General features: G+C 40.5%; 1 protein-coding gene across 2 annotated transcripts; it reads right to left on the minus strand.

The window, feature by feature from the left end:
- Window positions 1–3,425: 3,425 nt before the first annotated feature.
- Window positions 3,426–12,409, minus strand: NXPH3 (neurexophilin 3). Of its 2 annotated transcripts, none has more exons than XM_075350231.1 (2): window positions 12,142–12,409; window positions 3,426–6,259 (listed from the first exon to the last, which is right to left on the minus strand). In XM_075350231.1, the coding sequence occupies exons 1-2, from the start codon at window positions 12,247–12,249 to the stop codon at window positions 5,510–5,512; spliced, it is 858 nt and encodes a 285-aa protein (XP_075206346.1). In that variant the 5' UTR covers window positions 12,250–12,409; the 3' UTR covers window positions 3,426–5,509. The 2 variants fall into 2 exon arrangements, with proteins under 2 accessions (XP_075206346.1, XP_075206347.1); XM_075350232.1 differs by having other exon boundaries at window positions 11,845–12,234.
- Window positions 12,410–16,341: the final 3,932 nt, after the last annotated feature.

Consider the following 16,341-nt stretch of genomic DNA (forward strand, 5'->3'; position numbering starts at 1 on the left):
TAAAGCTTTAGAGCCACCTACCAATTAAGTAAATCAGGTGATGTGCATCTCTGTAATGGTGAGAGGTGTGGTGTAATTACATCAACACCCTATATAAGGTGCGCTTAATTATTAGGCAACTTCCTTTCCTTTGGCAAAATGGGTCAGAAAAGAGATTTGACGGGCTCTGAGAAGTCCAAAATTGTGAGATGTCTTGCAGAGGGATGCAGCAGTCTTCAAATTGCCAAACTTTTGAAGCGTGATCGCTGAACAATCAAGCGTTTCATTGCAAATAGCCAACAGGGTCGCAAGAAGCGTGTTGGGAAAAAAAGTCGCAAAATAACTGCCCATGAATTGAGGAAACTCAAGCGTGAAGCTGCCAAGATGCCATTTGCCACCAGTTTGGCCATATTTCAGAGCTGCAGTGTTACTGGAGTATCAAAAAGCAAAAGGTGTGCCATACTCCGGGACATGGCCAAGGTAAGGAAGGCTACAAAACGACTTTGAACAAGAAACATAAGATAAAACGTCAAGACTGGGCTAAGAAATATCTTAAAACTGATTTTTCAAAGGTTTTATGGACTGATGAAATGAGAGTGACTCTTGATAGGCCAGATGGATGGGTCAGAGGCTGGATCAGTAAAAGGCAGAAAGCTCCACTCCGACTCAGACGCTAGCAAGGTGGAGGTGGGGTACTGGTATGGGTTGGTATCATCAAAGATGAACTTGTGGGACCTTTTCTGGTTGAGGATGGAGTGAAGCTCAACTCCCAGACCTACTGCCAGTTTCTGGAAGACAACTTCTTCAAGCAGTGGTACAGGAAGAAGTCGGTATCGTTCAAGAAAAACATGATTTTCATGCAGGACAATGCTCCATCACATGCATCCAACTAGTCCACAGCGTTGCTGGCTAGTAAAGGTCTAAAAGATGAACAAATAATGACATGGTTCCCTTGTTCACCTGAACTGAACCCCATAGAGAACTTGTGGTCCCTCACAAAATGTAAGATCTACAGGGAGGGAAAACAGTAAACCCCTCGGAACAGTGTCTGGGAGGCTGTGGTGGCTGCTGCACGCAATGTTGATCATAAACAGATCAAGCAACTGACAGAATCTATGGATGGTAGGCTGTTGAGCGTCATCATAAAGTAAGGTGGCTATATTGGTCACTAATATTTATGGGTTTTGTTTTTGCATGTCAGAAATGTTTATTTAAACATTTTGTGCAGTTATATTAGATTACCTGGTGAAAATAAACAAGTGAGATGGGAATATATTTGGTTTTTATTAAGTTGCCTAATAATTTTGCACAGTAATAGCTACCTGCAAAAACAGATATCCTCCTAAGATAGCCAAATCTAAAAAAAAAACCCACTCCAAATTCCAAAAATATTAAGCTTTGATATTTATGAGTCTTTTGGGTTGATTGAGAACATAGTTGTTGATCAATAATAAAAAATATCCTCTAAAATACAACTTGCCTAATAATTCTGCACACATTGTATTTTGTGTGACAACAATTATTTTCAAGAAGCGTCTTAACTCTATTGGGCATGGAGTTCACTAGAGTTTCACAGGAGCCACTGGAATCATCTTCCTCTCCTCCATGATGACATCACAACATCACAGAGCTGGTGGATGTCAGAGATCTTACAGCCCTCCATCTTCCGTTTGAAGATGACCCACAGATGCTCAATAGGGTTTAGGTTTGGAGACATGCTTATCCAGTACAACACCTTTACCCTTAGTTTCTTTAGCAAGGCAGTAGTTTTCTTGGTGGTTCGTTTGGGGTCGTTATGTTGGACTATTGCCCTGCTGCCCAGTTTCCAAGGGAAAAGATAATGCTCTGCTTCAGTACGTCCGAGTACATGTTGGCATTTATGGTTCCCCAAATGAACTGTATTACCCACAGTTGGCAGCACTCATGCAGCCTCAAATCATTACACTCTCACCACTATGCTTGAATGTAGGCAAGACACACTTGTCTTTGCACTCCTCACCTGGTTGCTGCCACACACGCTTGATACCATCTGGACCAAATAAGTTTATCTTGGTCTCTTCAGACCACAGGACATAGTTTCAATATAGTCTGCTTGTTTTCAGTAAAGTATTTGCAGGTGTTCTTGTGCATCATCTTTAGAAGAGGCTTCTGCAACAACAGCCATGCAGATCAATTTTATGCAGTATGGCCCGAGTACTGCCAGGCTGACCCACCTCTTTAACCTCTACAGGAATGCTGGCAACACACATACATCTATTTTGAAAAACAACCTCTGGATATGACACTGAGCACGTTCACTTAACTTCTGTGGTTGACCATGGTGAGGCCTCTTTTGAGTGAAACCTGTCTTGTTAAACCTCTGTATGGTCTTGGCCACCGTGCTGCAGCTCAGTTTCAGAATGTTGGCAATTTTCCTATAGCCTAGGTCATCTTTATATAGAACAACTATTCTTTTTTTCAGATCCTCAGAGAATTCTTTGCTGTGAGTATGAGAGTGATAACACCAAATTTAACTCACCTACTCCCCATTCACACCTGAGACCTTGTAACACTAATGAGTCACATGACACTGGGGAGAGAAAATGGCCAAATTGGGCACAATTTGGCCATCTTCTCTTAGGGGTGTACTCACGGGAACTGCCAGTGGTTTAGACATTAATGGCTGTGTGTTGTGTTATTTAGAGGGCACCAAATTTACACTGTTATACAAGCTGGACACTGATTTCTTTACATTGTATCAAAATGTCATATCTTCAGTGTTGTCCAATGAAAAGCTATAATAAATTACTTTATTACCCCACGGATTGCTCCATCCCATCATTGGGTTGATGGCCTTGGATCTTTGTTATTAACCCCATATTTATTTGGCCTTTTTGGTTTGGTGTCTATGTATATAAATATATATATATATATATATATATATATATATATATATATATATATATATATATATATATATATATATATATATATATAGAGCACTCCTTCCTACCTCTAATTATTCTGACATACACAATGAGGAAAACTAGGACACCAGAAAAAAAAACTTTGATACACAAACATGTATCATTGGCGGATTGTTTATTTATCACAGACAGAATTTTTTCTTTTTTTTTTTCGATTAAGATATTTCCCATATTGCACAGATCCCCAATAATGATATAAACAAACATCCCCCACCCCTTTACATGTGGTACAGTCGTAAACACCAAGGTTAACAAGACTCTCCCAGGCCCTTTAAGAGATATTGCAGACTGATCTGGCAAGGAAGGAGTTAATGGTGTCGGCCTTCTCGACAAAGGGTGATGCAATGACACGTCCCATGGGAGAGAGGAAGAAAATGACAGTGACTTTTAATGGGTTAACACAGATGTGCCACAGTTGTCCCCAAAGAGGAGGGAGACCTTTTTGCGACTTCTTTTTCCTAATTTGCCCCATAACTGATAATATATATATGTGTGTATATATATATATATATATATATATATAGATTTATATATATATATATATATACTTTTTTATCTGAGAAAATAAAGTCTCAACTACATATAATACACATTGTAAATTATAATAATGGAATATTACAACCTAATATAGCATTTGGTTGTAATAATTCTGTAGCCCCATATTTTAAATACATTTGTGTGAGGGAGGCCCCTCAATATCTAATATACCATTATATTCACATTTTATATTGCCATAAAGTCTGCTTTGGTAATAAAAAAAAATAAATCTTATTCGGTTATTTCCCGTTACGACTATCTTCAAAAGGGCTGACCATTGACAATAAAACCTTCCATTAGTCAGCTCTCAATAACATTGCCATCTGATGTGCCTTGGTCTATGACACTGGGCTAAGGACCTAAACTGACCAACTTAGAGGAACTTCACCTGCAGAATGGTGAAGACAACCCTTGGGAGGGCATTTATTTTTACAGGTGTCTCTATATAGAGGGGTTTTTTGGTCAACGGGCTCATATTAGCTTAAAGTTGACCCACTGGTTCCCGAACTAGACTGTTATGCTTTACTTTCATAGCAGGTGGATAGTGTGGGGATGGAACCTATTATAAGTAATTTTGTGGTTCCCCAGTAGAGGTCCCCCACATTACAACTACATTTCTAGAATTAAGCTATCCAGTCAAGGGGAATACATCTAATAAAGTCCAAAGCTCTCGGAAATGTCATTGGTTTCTTTGTTCACATGTAGAAGACCACTACATCTATGCTCCACTGTATGCAGTAGACACTGGTGGTTAAGGCTTTCTAGTGGAAAAACAGGAAAGTATGATATACATGTAAGATTAATGCAATAAATAAAAATAAAGCTCAGTAGAGAAAAGTAATTTAGATTGTAGGAGAAGGGAAAAGGAGTAATTGACATATAGCTTATTACATGACTGGTTGAATTACCTTATAATAGGCATGACATCAATATGAGGTCTGACAGGCTGGCGGGTTAGTGATACAGTACATATCAGCTCCATGTAACTCCATTTATAGCAATAATTAGTTCTAAATATATTCCTTGTAGCCTAAATCTATTGTCTCCCAGATTTGATTGGCTGATCTAACAATCAGTATTTCAACCACTTGATATTAGGGCTGTATATGATCATTTGTTAAATGATGAGTTAACAGTTACAAAGGTTACAAATTGGTTGTCTGATAATTGGATAACCCCATAGCTGACTTTGGACCTTCAATTTTAGTTGTGCCTTCATAATGTTTCCTATAGACCTTACTTTAGGATGTTTTTTTTCATATTAAATGCATACTTGCCAAAATATTAGTAGAATAGGGAAGTATAAGTCCCTCCCCCAGGACCACCAAAAACTAGACAAGAATACACACTTTATGCAAAGCTTGAGCAACCTTTTAGGTCCAAGGCGTGGCCTTTTGTGCCAGGATTGTTTTAGAAAATGTAGCACAGTCAGGGCAAATTTGGGACTATTGACAACTATACATGTGTAGGCAACCTTCATGAGGGATTGAAAATACTAGGCTACAAAATGCTCAGATGATGATGGATAGAATGATAATGACACAACAATATGTCACAAGGGACTTCCCAAAGACTATCAAATTGGCTAAATTGTCATACACAAGATATCCGCTATGAGGGATGGACAAGATGACTTGCAGTCAGCTGATTAACTTGGCTATACTTCAGTCTTCGAAATCAAACTTCTGGATTACTTTGGTGTTTCCCTAAATCGGCCTAGTAGCATTTTCAGAAGGATATAAAGTACCTGAAAACAAAGTACAGCCTCCAGACCTCTATTATTTTAGTGTTCAGGAGAATCTATCAGTTCATTTTAAAGGGTGATATCAATAGAGCATTTCAATTTGTGAGTATATTGAAGTGGTTTAAATTTCACATCCAACACATCACTTACACAGCTTTCTGTCCACTGTCTTCACAAATACACACACCACAATGGACCAGACCAAGGCACAGGAAGTCCATAAAAGGTAGACCCAAAGTTAGCCCACTTTAGGCTATTCCACAGCGGTGAGCTGATATTTTCTTTAGCCCGAAGGAGAATATGGAGAGCTGCTGTGATAGTTATAGTCAGGGCAGACCTTCTGCACTAGTCTATAATCTGTTGTGTAAAATGAGACATAAACACAAACAATCTTGAATGGGTGAGAGCATGTCCATGAGACCTTGCTACGAGTTTGCTGTTGGTGGCAGGTCTTTGACGGATCGTGGGGACATAAGCCTGTCTTAATTGCTTTGTCTACTTTTTCAAATTCCACTCGGCAATTGAAGATTTTTGATTCCTTAGCCTCTGCATACATCTGCTGCTCCAAGTCAAAGTCAAGGACTTTGGATGGTGGGACAAGACTAACAGAAACATTCCCTTGTCCTGTAGAGTTGTGAAGAAAGTAGACACTGAAGGACCCATTCCCATGATCCACTACTTTTCCTGTGATCAGAAGGTTGAGCTTTACTGTCTTGATATTGGAATAGAAGTCTCCCCAGCCAAAGACTTTCTTGGCTCTTCCCGTTGACCTTAATACAGACTGACGTCGAATCCTAGCTGTAATTGGGGGTTCTGGATTATGACCCAGCTCTGAAAGACTGTTTAGAACATCCCAAAATTCAGGAGAATTAGAGAGAAGTTGAAGGACGGTGGAGTTAAATGGGCTTGAGCTGCGAGACCGAGATGGAGAAGGTGATCGTCTCCTAGGGACTCGAGGTCTAGAATTGGACTTTGTATCTGACTGATCTTCATCATCGGGATCACTGGAGGTGTCTTCTTGGCCGCAGATAACCTAAAGATGAAAAAGAACAGAATAATGACCTCTATCAGTAGATATAACCTGAAATTGTGTCTAATCAAACTAAGAGTATTCCCTTCCCTCACCCGTTGTTTCATCTTCTATGTCTTCTACTCCTTTTAATCTTTCTCCGTTCCTTTCCTTTATTGATAGTCTCTTACCTGAAATCCCCAGCAGTAACAGATGCTACAGCTGATAATTAGTGATACTGAGTACTAATCAGTGTAACCAGTTTAATGAGAGCTGAGTAATGTGCATCCACCTGACCTACACCCCCTGGGTATCACAATGTCAAAGAGGTACTTGGAAAAAAAGAGACCAATATACAACTCACAGACGCTCAGTGGTAGCTGCAGATGTCACAAGAATGAGCTTTCAGCTACTGAGGGCACAGACTCTCAACATCAGCCTATTACACAGCTAGCACTTCACTTGCAGCATGACATATCACGGCCAGTAGAAGATATACACAGATAGATACAATGTACAACTTTAAAAATCCAAGAGTATCCATGAAATGACCTTGGTGGAAAGGACTTATTAAAGGAGCTTCTTAAAGGGATACATTTTTTAATACTTAAATAACAGGCTACATGGAGGGCCCATACTTGCAGAAATAATTTCCAACTGGTTCTTTAGATATTAGGTACTCATGAATCTAGGACAGTGAAGATGTTTACTTATTACATACAAGTAGTATTAGGATAGGAGGAGTAGTCTGCCCTGCTGATGTTAAAATCCAGAAAATCAGAAAACTGTTGTATAGGATTGACCATGCAGTTGGTTCTCGGTTCTCTATGCATTTTGAAGTTGGATCAACTCCTTCATTAGGAGAACCTCGGTGGACACGTTCAGTCTTCTGGATTTCTTGGTTTTAACATCAGCGCTACTACTCATCATCTTAATACTTGTTTCACATGGAGGGATCTCCCAATATCAAGGTACTACAGCAGCTGTCAATCCTTGATTCTTTCGGTATGGGTCACACAACCGCATAAACTGTTCAGTTACCTTACCCCTCACCTAATCAATTTCATCCATTGGATAAGACCCTTGTGGCTTGGTGTTCCACTGACTCCTTACTTATTATAAGCGAGATTGTTACATGTAGTCAGAGCCAGGTGCAGAAGTAAAAATTGTGCAACTATAACCATAAGGCGGCGTCACACGGTACGATATATCGTGCGATCGCATGAGCGATCGCACCCGGCCCCGTCGTTTGTGCGTCACGGGCAATTCGTTGCTCGTGGTGCACAATGTCGTTAATCCCCGTCACATGTACTTACCTCCCTAACGACGTCGCTGTGTGCGGTGAACATCCTCTTCCTGAAGAGGGAGGGATGTTCGACATCACAGCGACATCACATAGCGGTCGCCCAATAAAAGCAGAGGGGCGGAGAAGAGCGGGATGTAACATCCCGCCCACCTCCTTCCTTCTGCATTGCCGGCAACCGCAGGTAAGCTGTGTTTCTTGTTCCCGAGGAGTCACACATAGCAATGTGTGCTGCCTCGGGAACGACGAACAACTTGCGTGCAGAAGGAGGAACGACATTATGAAAATGAACGACATGTCAACGAGCAACGATAAGGTGAGTATTTTTGCTCGTTAACAGTCGTTCAGAGGTGTCACACGCTGCGACATCTCTAACGATGCCGGATGTGCGTCACAAACTCCGTGACCCCGCCGACATATCGTTAGATATATCGTAGCGTGTGACGGGGTCTTTAGTCCCTGATGAAGCCAGTCATGGCGAAACATGTCGGGTATACTTATAGCTAGGAATTTTTAATTTAGCAGATATTGGGGTAGGAAATGATAATGGCTATATAGGAATAAGGGAATTGTGTCAGTTGTTCAGTGACTAATTATACCATCTATATGAGGAATCAATTTCACTCTATCCCTCTCTGTCTTTTTAATGTTAGCCAATTACCTGATTAAAAAAAAGTTATGTATTAATGATCTTGAGTTAGGGTACCACTAGTTGCCCTTAGGGGCAAATTGTGTATATCAGGAGGCCCTAAGACAGCCGGGGCCATATAACAAGACGTCAGTGCTATACATGGAAGGTTGTGAGCCCACTTTTAGTATTTTTTACTGCATGTTAGATGGAGCTAATCTTTCATTCCTCTGTATAAAAAAATACATTTTCTTCCCCAGCCCAGGGCAGATTGGTGTGTTGGCACACAGCGAAACTCAGGGAACTTACCCCATCAGCCATGCTGGCTAAGCCCCTGCATATGGTGAGTGCTACGTTTCTGCTGCCCAAAAATCTGCAGTTCCCCCTCTTTCAGACATGGTACCCAATTAATTCTCCCATACCTAATTAATATTTAAATAGCTTTAAAACAGGACAGGTATATAACTTTTTTACAGAACCAATATCAGGCCTTTGGGTCATATGTCATTCTCTACATGTTTGGTATAAAAAAAAAACCCCTAAAAAACATGAAGAGCATTCAAGAAAATATCTAAACTGTTATGTAATTTTATACTACACATTTCTATTTATTAGGGGGCTCCATGAAAATATAACAGCTGCCTGGAGGTATACCAAGGGACACCATGTAAACAACAGATTGTCAGCTCTGTGGGCAAGACAGGCTGTATAGCTACCAAATTATATTCATGGGTGAAATAGTTAACTTTTAACAAAAGGGGGGATAACCATGGTGACAGATACGTGGGGGCAGCTGGTAAATGAGCTAAGTCCATAGGGAATTTTGTTGACTGAGTGCAACACACAAGATACACAAGAGTGAATCTTGATACAAAATAGCACAGGGATTCAGATGCTTTGAAAATCACATAGAAGAATATACCAGGCTAGTAAGTCCTACCAGATGGCAATAATGCAATACAATAGCCCTCCTACAATGATGACAGAGACAACAGTAAACTGCCTGGCATACACTAATATATGCTCACACAATAATACAGATGTATAACCTAGCCTATGAATGCATAATGTAACAGATACATGAATGAGATCAGCCCAACACATGATCGTAAAACATAAATTCTAATATGCAATTAATTGCTACATCAAAATGGGCTCAGAACTGCAGATCAATGGTGAAAAGCCGAAAATATAAAATAATGAGGCTCGTGCTGCCTCCTGACGGCAATGGATAATTAGTGACAATAGAAAAATTGCCAGATATTGGATTGCATAATCTCACAAGACAATAGCGGCCTGGAAAGTTTAATAAAAGCACAAATCTTTTCCTGGGTTTGGCGCTATTTTAGTAATTTACACTATGGCAAACGAAATAGAGATTAACAAACCATAACCTCTAATGACTCTTATTGAGTGATCGCCAGTGACAAGTTCTAAGGTATGCGAATATACGGAAATATGCCTTGTAAAGTGCATCCTAGGGTACATCGCAATGTAGAGGATGATCTTCAAACCGTTCACAAAATTACAAATATACAATATCATGATGGACGACAAGGAAAAAAAGAAGTCACAGCTACAAAATGGCAGTTACCGGAGAAGGTAGCATCTGCTAAATGAGCCCACAAACCCATGGAGACCTACAAATGTTGTACACAGCCTTGCAATAACATGATTACATGGGGAAAATCAGTTTTCTATGAGCCTGTCCTGTATATTGGAGACCTGTCTTAAGATTGTCTGGACTGGTTCAGCCAAAGGTCAATGAAAAATGGGGGGAAACCTTGAAAGAACCTTAAAATTGGATCCCTCAAGTCAACATTAGAAACCACATGATTTTGAAAGACAGTCCTGATCTTCTACAATCAATAGGTCACTTGATATAGAAAGCCACAACCTGTACCTTTGTGTCTCCAAGGGAATCATTACAATCAATCGGTCATAATATGGTAGAACTTCCCAAAATTGTCCTTGGCATCTAGGCTAAAGGGTTGACCCCACACATTCATATTGATGGACACAAAATAGATAGCTGGTCTAAATTGTAAATAAGCCTCTCATTAGCCAACTGGCTGTCCATTGGAAAAAGTATGTTATCGTAGAAGCTAGGTCAACATTAATGGGTCACTGAAGCACCATTAATATACATAAGGTATTTACCAGATCTAAACTGCATTCATATCTGAAAATTCGAGCTAATTTGCCTAATGTGTAGTTATTCACAATGAATCAAATTTGTCAATGGTCTTTAGTTCTACACGAAACTAAGCATTTGATCTTTCTGTAATATTACGAGGTCAAGACATGCACTAATTAATTAGTGAGGGTGGTCATGACCTAAAAAAAAAATCCACAAATCATAATTCTGGTTGAGACCAATGAAAATTTTGGAATGTTTCTGGGTTGGTATATGCTCTTCTGGCCAGGTTAACCTATATGGTATACTAATAATATGGATATTGTTGAATTTCTACAAATGATAAATCTAATCAAGTCCATTGCTCTATATGTGATTGAGCTGTCAAACGTCGTTGACATCAGGTCTCTACAGTTTTATATGAAGCTATCACTTACCATCAAAAGACGGCTGCAATCCTCTTCTCCTACACAAGATTCTTTAACCCTTTAAATATATCCATCTCAATTACATCTGACTGTTCAGAAGTGACACTACCCCTTTAACCTTTCAGAACCATGACCATGGTTGTGGACTTTAGCTTGTACTCAGATCCCCTTTAAACATGCCTCAGTCATACATTGGATAAGTCAAGGTCCTACTCTGTTAACACTCTCAATATGTGAATATCTATAGATCTCATTCATAGCACTGGCATTTTACCGATTAACATACCCCAGCTCAGTCTGTAGACCTTTACTTCTTCACCAGAATGACCTTTTAGCCCAATAAACATCTCCGATCACATAGAACATCCCCATAATAAAGAACAAAGGACCCCGTTTCCATGCTAGGATAATAATTTAACCCATGAAGTGTCTGATACATGATACTGCCTCTTTAACCTATCAAAAATGTCCTGGTTTGTAAACCACCACTACAGCAGACCTTGTCATTAGATCTATCTGACTAAACATAGAATTAACCCATGAATAGCACAGTCAGTTGTGTAGAGCGATGACCCTTTATCTCATCAATCACGTCCTTGTATTGTGGTATATTATCCAGCCTGTTTAACCTACTAAACAAGCTCCAGTCTGAAGCTCTATCTGCTCATCTACAAGACGGACTCTTTAACCCCTTAAGCATTTTTCTCACTTCAGATCCCACTTGATCTCTTCGATACATCCTACCTTCCATAACCCCATAGGAAAATGTATCCCAATATTACATTTATTACTATCATTCGTAACACATTGCATACACGTCCAATCTCACATTTGCCACACGCCCCCTATATACTATCATATGTACATATACTATTATATTACGTGACTTTACCAGCAACAGGTAGACATGGATTGTTTAACGTAAGCTCATGGTCCCCCCATCATTATCCAATCTGACCATACCGACATACTGGTACGGGCAGAATGGTAGAGCAGCAGGTGTGATCACATACATATGGTAAGGAGCGGGGGAACAAGATGGGCACATAGGAGGGTAGAAGACACACCACATGTATGGGATGGCACAGACATTTGCCTTTGTATACTACTTACCAGATAGATGCTGCCTTGAACCAGGAATATAAAACAGCATTGTGTGAGCTGCATTTTGCTCAGCGGCTGAGTCTTGAGGCGTAAACTCACCTGCGTACAGCATCCATGTGTATACTGTGAATACACAGCTAGAGATATACACAGCTTGGATGCTCCCTGACCACCTCACTTCTGCTACTCCCTTGCCTTGCACTTCTCTATTCTCCCCCTCCCCTACATAGGTGGCTGCACTCCTCTCGCCTCCACTTCTTCACTCTCTTTGACCATCACCTTGGATCTCTCTACTCTTTTCCTCACCTCTCTCCTGCTCTTAGCACTTGCTCTGTCTTCTGCCTCCTTCCACCTGCTCTCTGCTCTCCTTGGCTGACTGTCACACACCTTTCTCTTCTTCTCCAGCTCTGTCATTGGTTCATCCCTTCTCTGCTGGTCCCCTCTCTTTCTTTATCATCCCTCTCCTGCCAGGTCTAAAGCTCTCTCTTCTTCAGGGTCTGTCACCCGCTCTTGACTTTCCCTCCCTCTTTCCTTGTGTCTTTCTCTCTCTCTATCTGACCTTCTATCTCCCTCCCTCTTTTTCTCCTCCCCTCAGACACTCTCCTACTGTCTGTCTGTCTCTCATTTTTGTACATCCCTCTATACTAGCTACCCCCTTGTAGCTCACCTCTATACCTTTCCATGTAGTGCCCACCCCTACATTTATATCTTCTGAGCATTCACCTGCTTCCCCCCACCATCCCTCTAACCTGCTTCTATTTTATAAATGCAGTCTACTCTTTTACCACCCATAGAGGCACCCACAGTCTCTCTCACCCAAGGGTGGCACCTACAATTTGATCTACCTAGTAAATTCATTTAATCCCCCTATAACAAGTGAAAGTGAACGGTGTTTTACTCATTTTTACAAACAGCTGCCAGGTTTCCAATCGTGCATACCCACCTCTCCCCCCATCCTCGCCCCTGTCGAACACTCTCCTGCTCTGTCTCTTTCCTGATTATCCATGTCTCTCTCTCCACCGTCTCTCCTGCATACACTGGGTCAATATGCCAGGTTAGAGACAAGGCTTTTCCAATTAAATTGATGTTTAGACAGACATTTTCATTCTATGCGTGTTAGTGCCAGGGAATAGAGGGGGGCACCGGCCGCTACTGCGAGCTCCGCGTTCATTTGTAATTTACAGTGAACAAACTGTGTAGAGTGATAGGAAAAAGAGGGAAGAAAGAGAAGTTATATTGTGGCTTCAGGAAAATGTATGGAAAATCGTACAAAGTTTATGAATAAGAGACATACTATACAGAGGTTATATGGAGTAATAGGAGGAGATATAGGGAGGTTATATGGAGTAATAGGAGGAGATATAGGGAGGTTATATGGAGTAATAGGAGGAGATATAGGGGAGGTTATATGGAGTAATAGGAGGAGATATAGGGTGGCTATATGGAGTAATAGGAGGAGATATAGGAAGGTTATATGGAGTAATAGGAGGAGATATAGGGGAGGTTATATGGAGTAATACGAGGAGATATAGGGAGGTTATATGGAGTAATAGGAGGAGATATAGGAGAGGTTATATAGAGTAATACGAGGAGATATAGGGAGGTTGTATGGAGTAATAGGAGGAGATATAGGGGGGTTATATGGAGTAATAGGAGAAGATATTGGGGGATTATATGGAGTAATAGGAGGAGATTTAGGGAGGTTATATGGAGTAATAGGAGGGGCTATAGGGAGGTTATATGGAGTAATAGGAGGCGATATAGGGAGGTTATATGGAGTAGTAGGAGGAGATATAGAGCAGGTAATATGGAGTAATAGGGAGGAGATGTAGGGGAGGTTATATGGAGTAATAGGAGGCGATATAGAGCAGGTAATATGGAGTAATAGGGAGGAGATATAGGGAGGTTATATGGGGTAATAGGTGGAGATATAGGGAAGATATATGAAGTAATAGGAGGAGATATAGGGAGGGTATATGGAGTAATAGGAGGAGATATAGGGAGGTTATATGGAGTAATAGGAGGCGATATAGAGCAGGTAATATGGAGTAATAGGGAGGAGATATAGGGAGGTTATATGGGGTAATAGGAGGAGATATAGGGAGGTTATATGGAGTAATAGGAGGAGATATAGGGAGGTTATATGGAGTAATAGGAGGAGATATAGGGAGGTTATATGGAGTAATAGGAGATATAGGGAGGTTATATGGAGTAATAGGAGGAGATATAGGGGAGGTTATATGGAGTAATAGGAGGCGATATAGGGAGGCTATATGGAGTAGTAGGAGGAGATATAGAGCAGGTAATATGGAGTAATAGGGAGGAGATATAGGGGAGGTTATATGGAGTAATAGGAGGCGATATAGAGCAGGTAATATGGAGTAATAGGGAGGACATATAGGGAGGTTATATGGAGTAATAGGAGGAGATATAGGGAAGATATATGGAGTAATAGGTGGAGATATAGGGAGGTTATATGGAGTAATAGGAGGAGATATAGGGAGGTTATATGGAGTAATAGGAGGAGATATAGGGAGGTTATATGGAGTAATAGGAGGAGATATAGGGAGGTTATATGGAGTAATAGGAGATATAGGGAGGTTATATGGAGTAATAGGAGGAGATATAGGGGAGGTTATATGGAGTAATAGGAGGCGATATAGGGAGGCTATATGGAGTAGTAGGAGGAGATATAGAGCAGGTAATATGGAGTAATAGGGAGGAGATATAGGGGAGGTTATATGGAGTAATAGGAGGAGATATAGGGGGGTTATATGGAGTAATAGGAGGAGATATAGGGAGGTTATATGGAGTAATAGGAGGGGCTATAGGGAGGTTATATGGAGTAGTAGGAGGACATATAGAGCAGGTAATATGGAGTAATAGGGAGGAGATATAGGGAGGTTATATGGAGTAGTAGGAGGACATATAGAGCAGGTAATATGGAGTAATAGGGAGGAGATATAGGGAGGTTATATGGAGTAATAAGGGAGAGATATAGGGAAGTTATATGTAGTAATAGGAGGAGATATAGGGAGGTTATATGGAGTAATAGGGGAGAGATATAGGGAGGTTATATGGAGTAATAGGGGGGAGATATAGGGAGGTTATATGGAGTAATAAGGGAGAGATATAGGGAAGTTATATGTAGTAATAGGAGGAGATATAGGGAGGTTATATGGAGTAATAAGGGAGAGATATAGGGAAGTTATATGTAGTAATAGGAGGAGATATAGGGAGGTTATATGGAGTAATAGGGGAGAGATATAGGGAGGTTATATGGAGTAATAGGGGGGAGATATAGGGAGGTTATATGGAGTAATAGGGGGAGATATAGGGAGGTTATATGGAGTAATAGGGGGAGATATAGGGAAGGTTATATGGAGTAATAGGAGGAGATATAGGGGAGGTTATATGGAGTAATAGGAGGAGATATAGGGAGGTTATATGGAGTAATAGGAGGAGATATAGGGGAGGTTATATGGAGTAATAGGAGGCGATATAGGGAGGCTATATGGAGTAGTAGGAGGAGATATAGAGCAGGTAATATGGAGTAATAGGGAGGAGATATAGGGGAGGTTATATGGAGTAATAGGAGGAGATATAGGGGGGTTATATGGAGTAATAGGAGGAGATATAGGGAGGTTATATGGAGTAATAGGAGGGGCTATAGGGAGGTTATATGGAGTAGTAGGAGGACATATAGAGCAGGTAATATGGAGTAATAGGGAGGAGATATAGGGAGGTTATATGGAGTAGTAGGAGGACATATAGAGCAGGTAATATGGAGTAATAGGGAGGAGATATAGGGAGGTTATATGGAGTAATAAGGGAGAGATATAGGGAAGTTATATGTAGTAATAGGAGGAGATATAGGGAGGTTATATGGAGTAATAGGGGAGAGATATAGGGAGGTTATATGGAGTAATAGGGGGGAGATATAGGGAGGTTATATGGAGTAATAAGGGAGAGATATAGGGAAGTTATATGTAGTAATAGGAGGAGATATAGGGAGGTTATATGGAGTAATAAGGGAGAGATATAGGGAAGTTATATGTAGTAATAGGAGGAGATATAGGGAGGTTATATGGAGTAATAGGGGAGAGATATAGGGAGGTTATATGGAGTAATAGGGGGGAGATATAGGGAGGTTATATGGAGTAATAGGGGGAGATATAGGGAGGTTATATGGAGTAATAGGGGGAGATATAGGGAAGGTTATATGGAGTAATAGGGGGAGATATAGGGAGGTTATATGGAGTAATAGGGATAGTTGCTTGTAAATGTTATCAGTGTGAATCTTTAATAATGTGTACCACAGATGAAACAAAAACAAATTCTTGGGAGAACAATGCTAGCGTAGCAGAAGAATTCGGTAAAGTGCTGATTTCTCTCTGTCCTGTGCCACCGTTGTCTTCTGTGCCATGCTATAATTCAGACACTGAGTTCAGTAATTGTTTTCCATATGACGTAATAACATTCATGCCCGGTCTTTGCAGTGCATTC

Source organism: Anomaloglossus baeobatrachus, chromosome 5 (genome assembly GCF_048569485.1).
Source record: "Anomaloglossus baeobatrachus isolate aAnoBae1 chromosome 5, aAnoBae1.hap1, whole genome shotgun sequence".
In the NCBI taxonomy this organism is placed as follows: Eukaryota; Metazoa; Chordata; class Amphibia; order Anura; family Aromobatidae; genus Anomaloglossus; species Anomaloglossus baeobatrachus.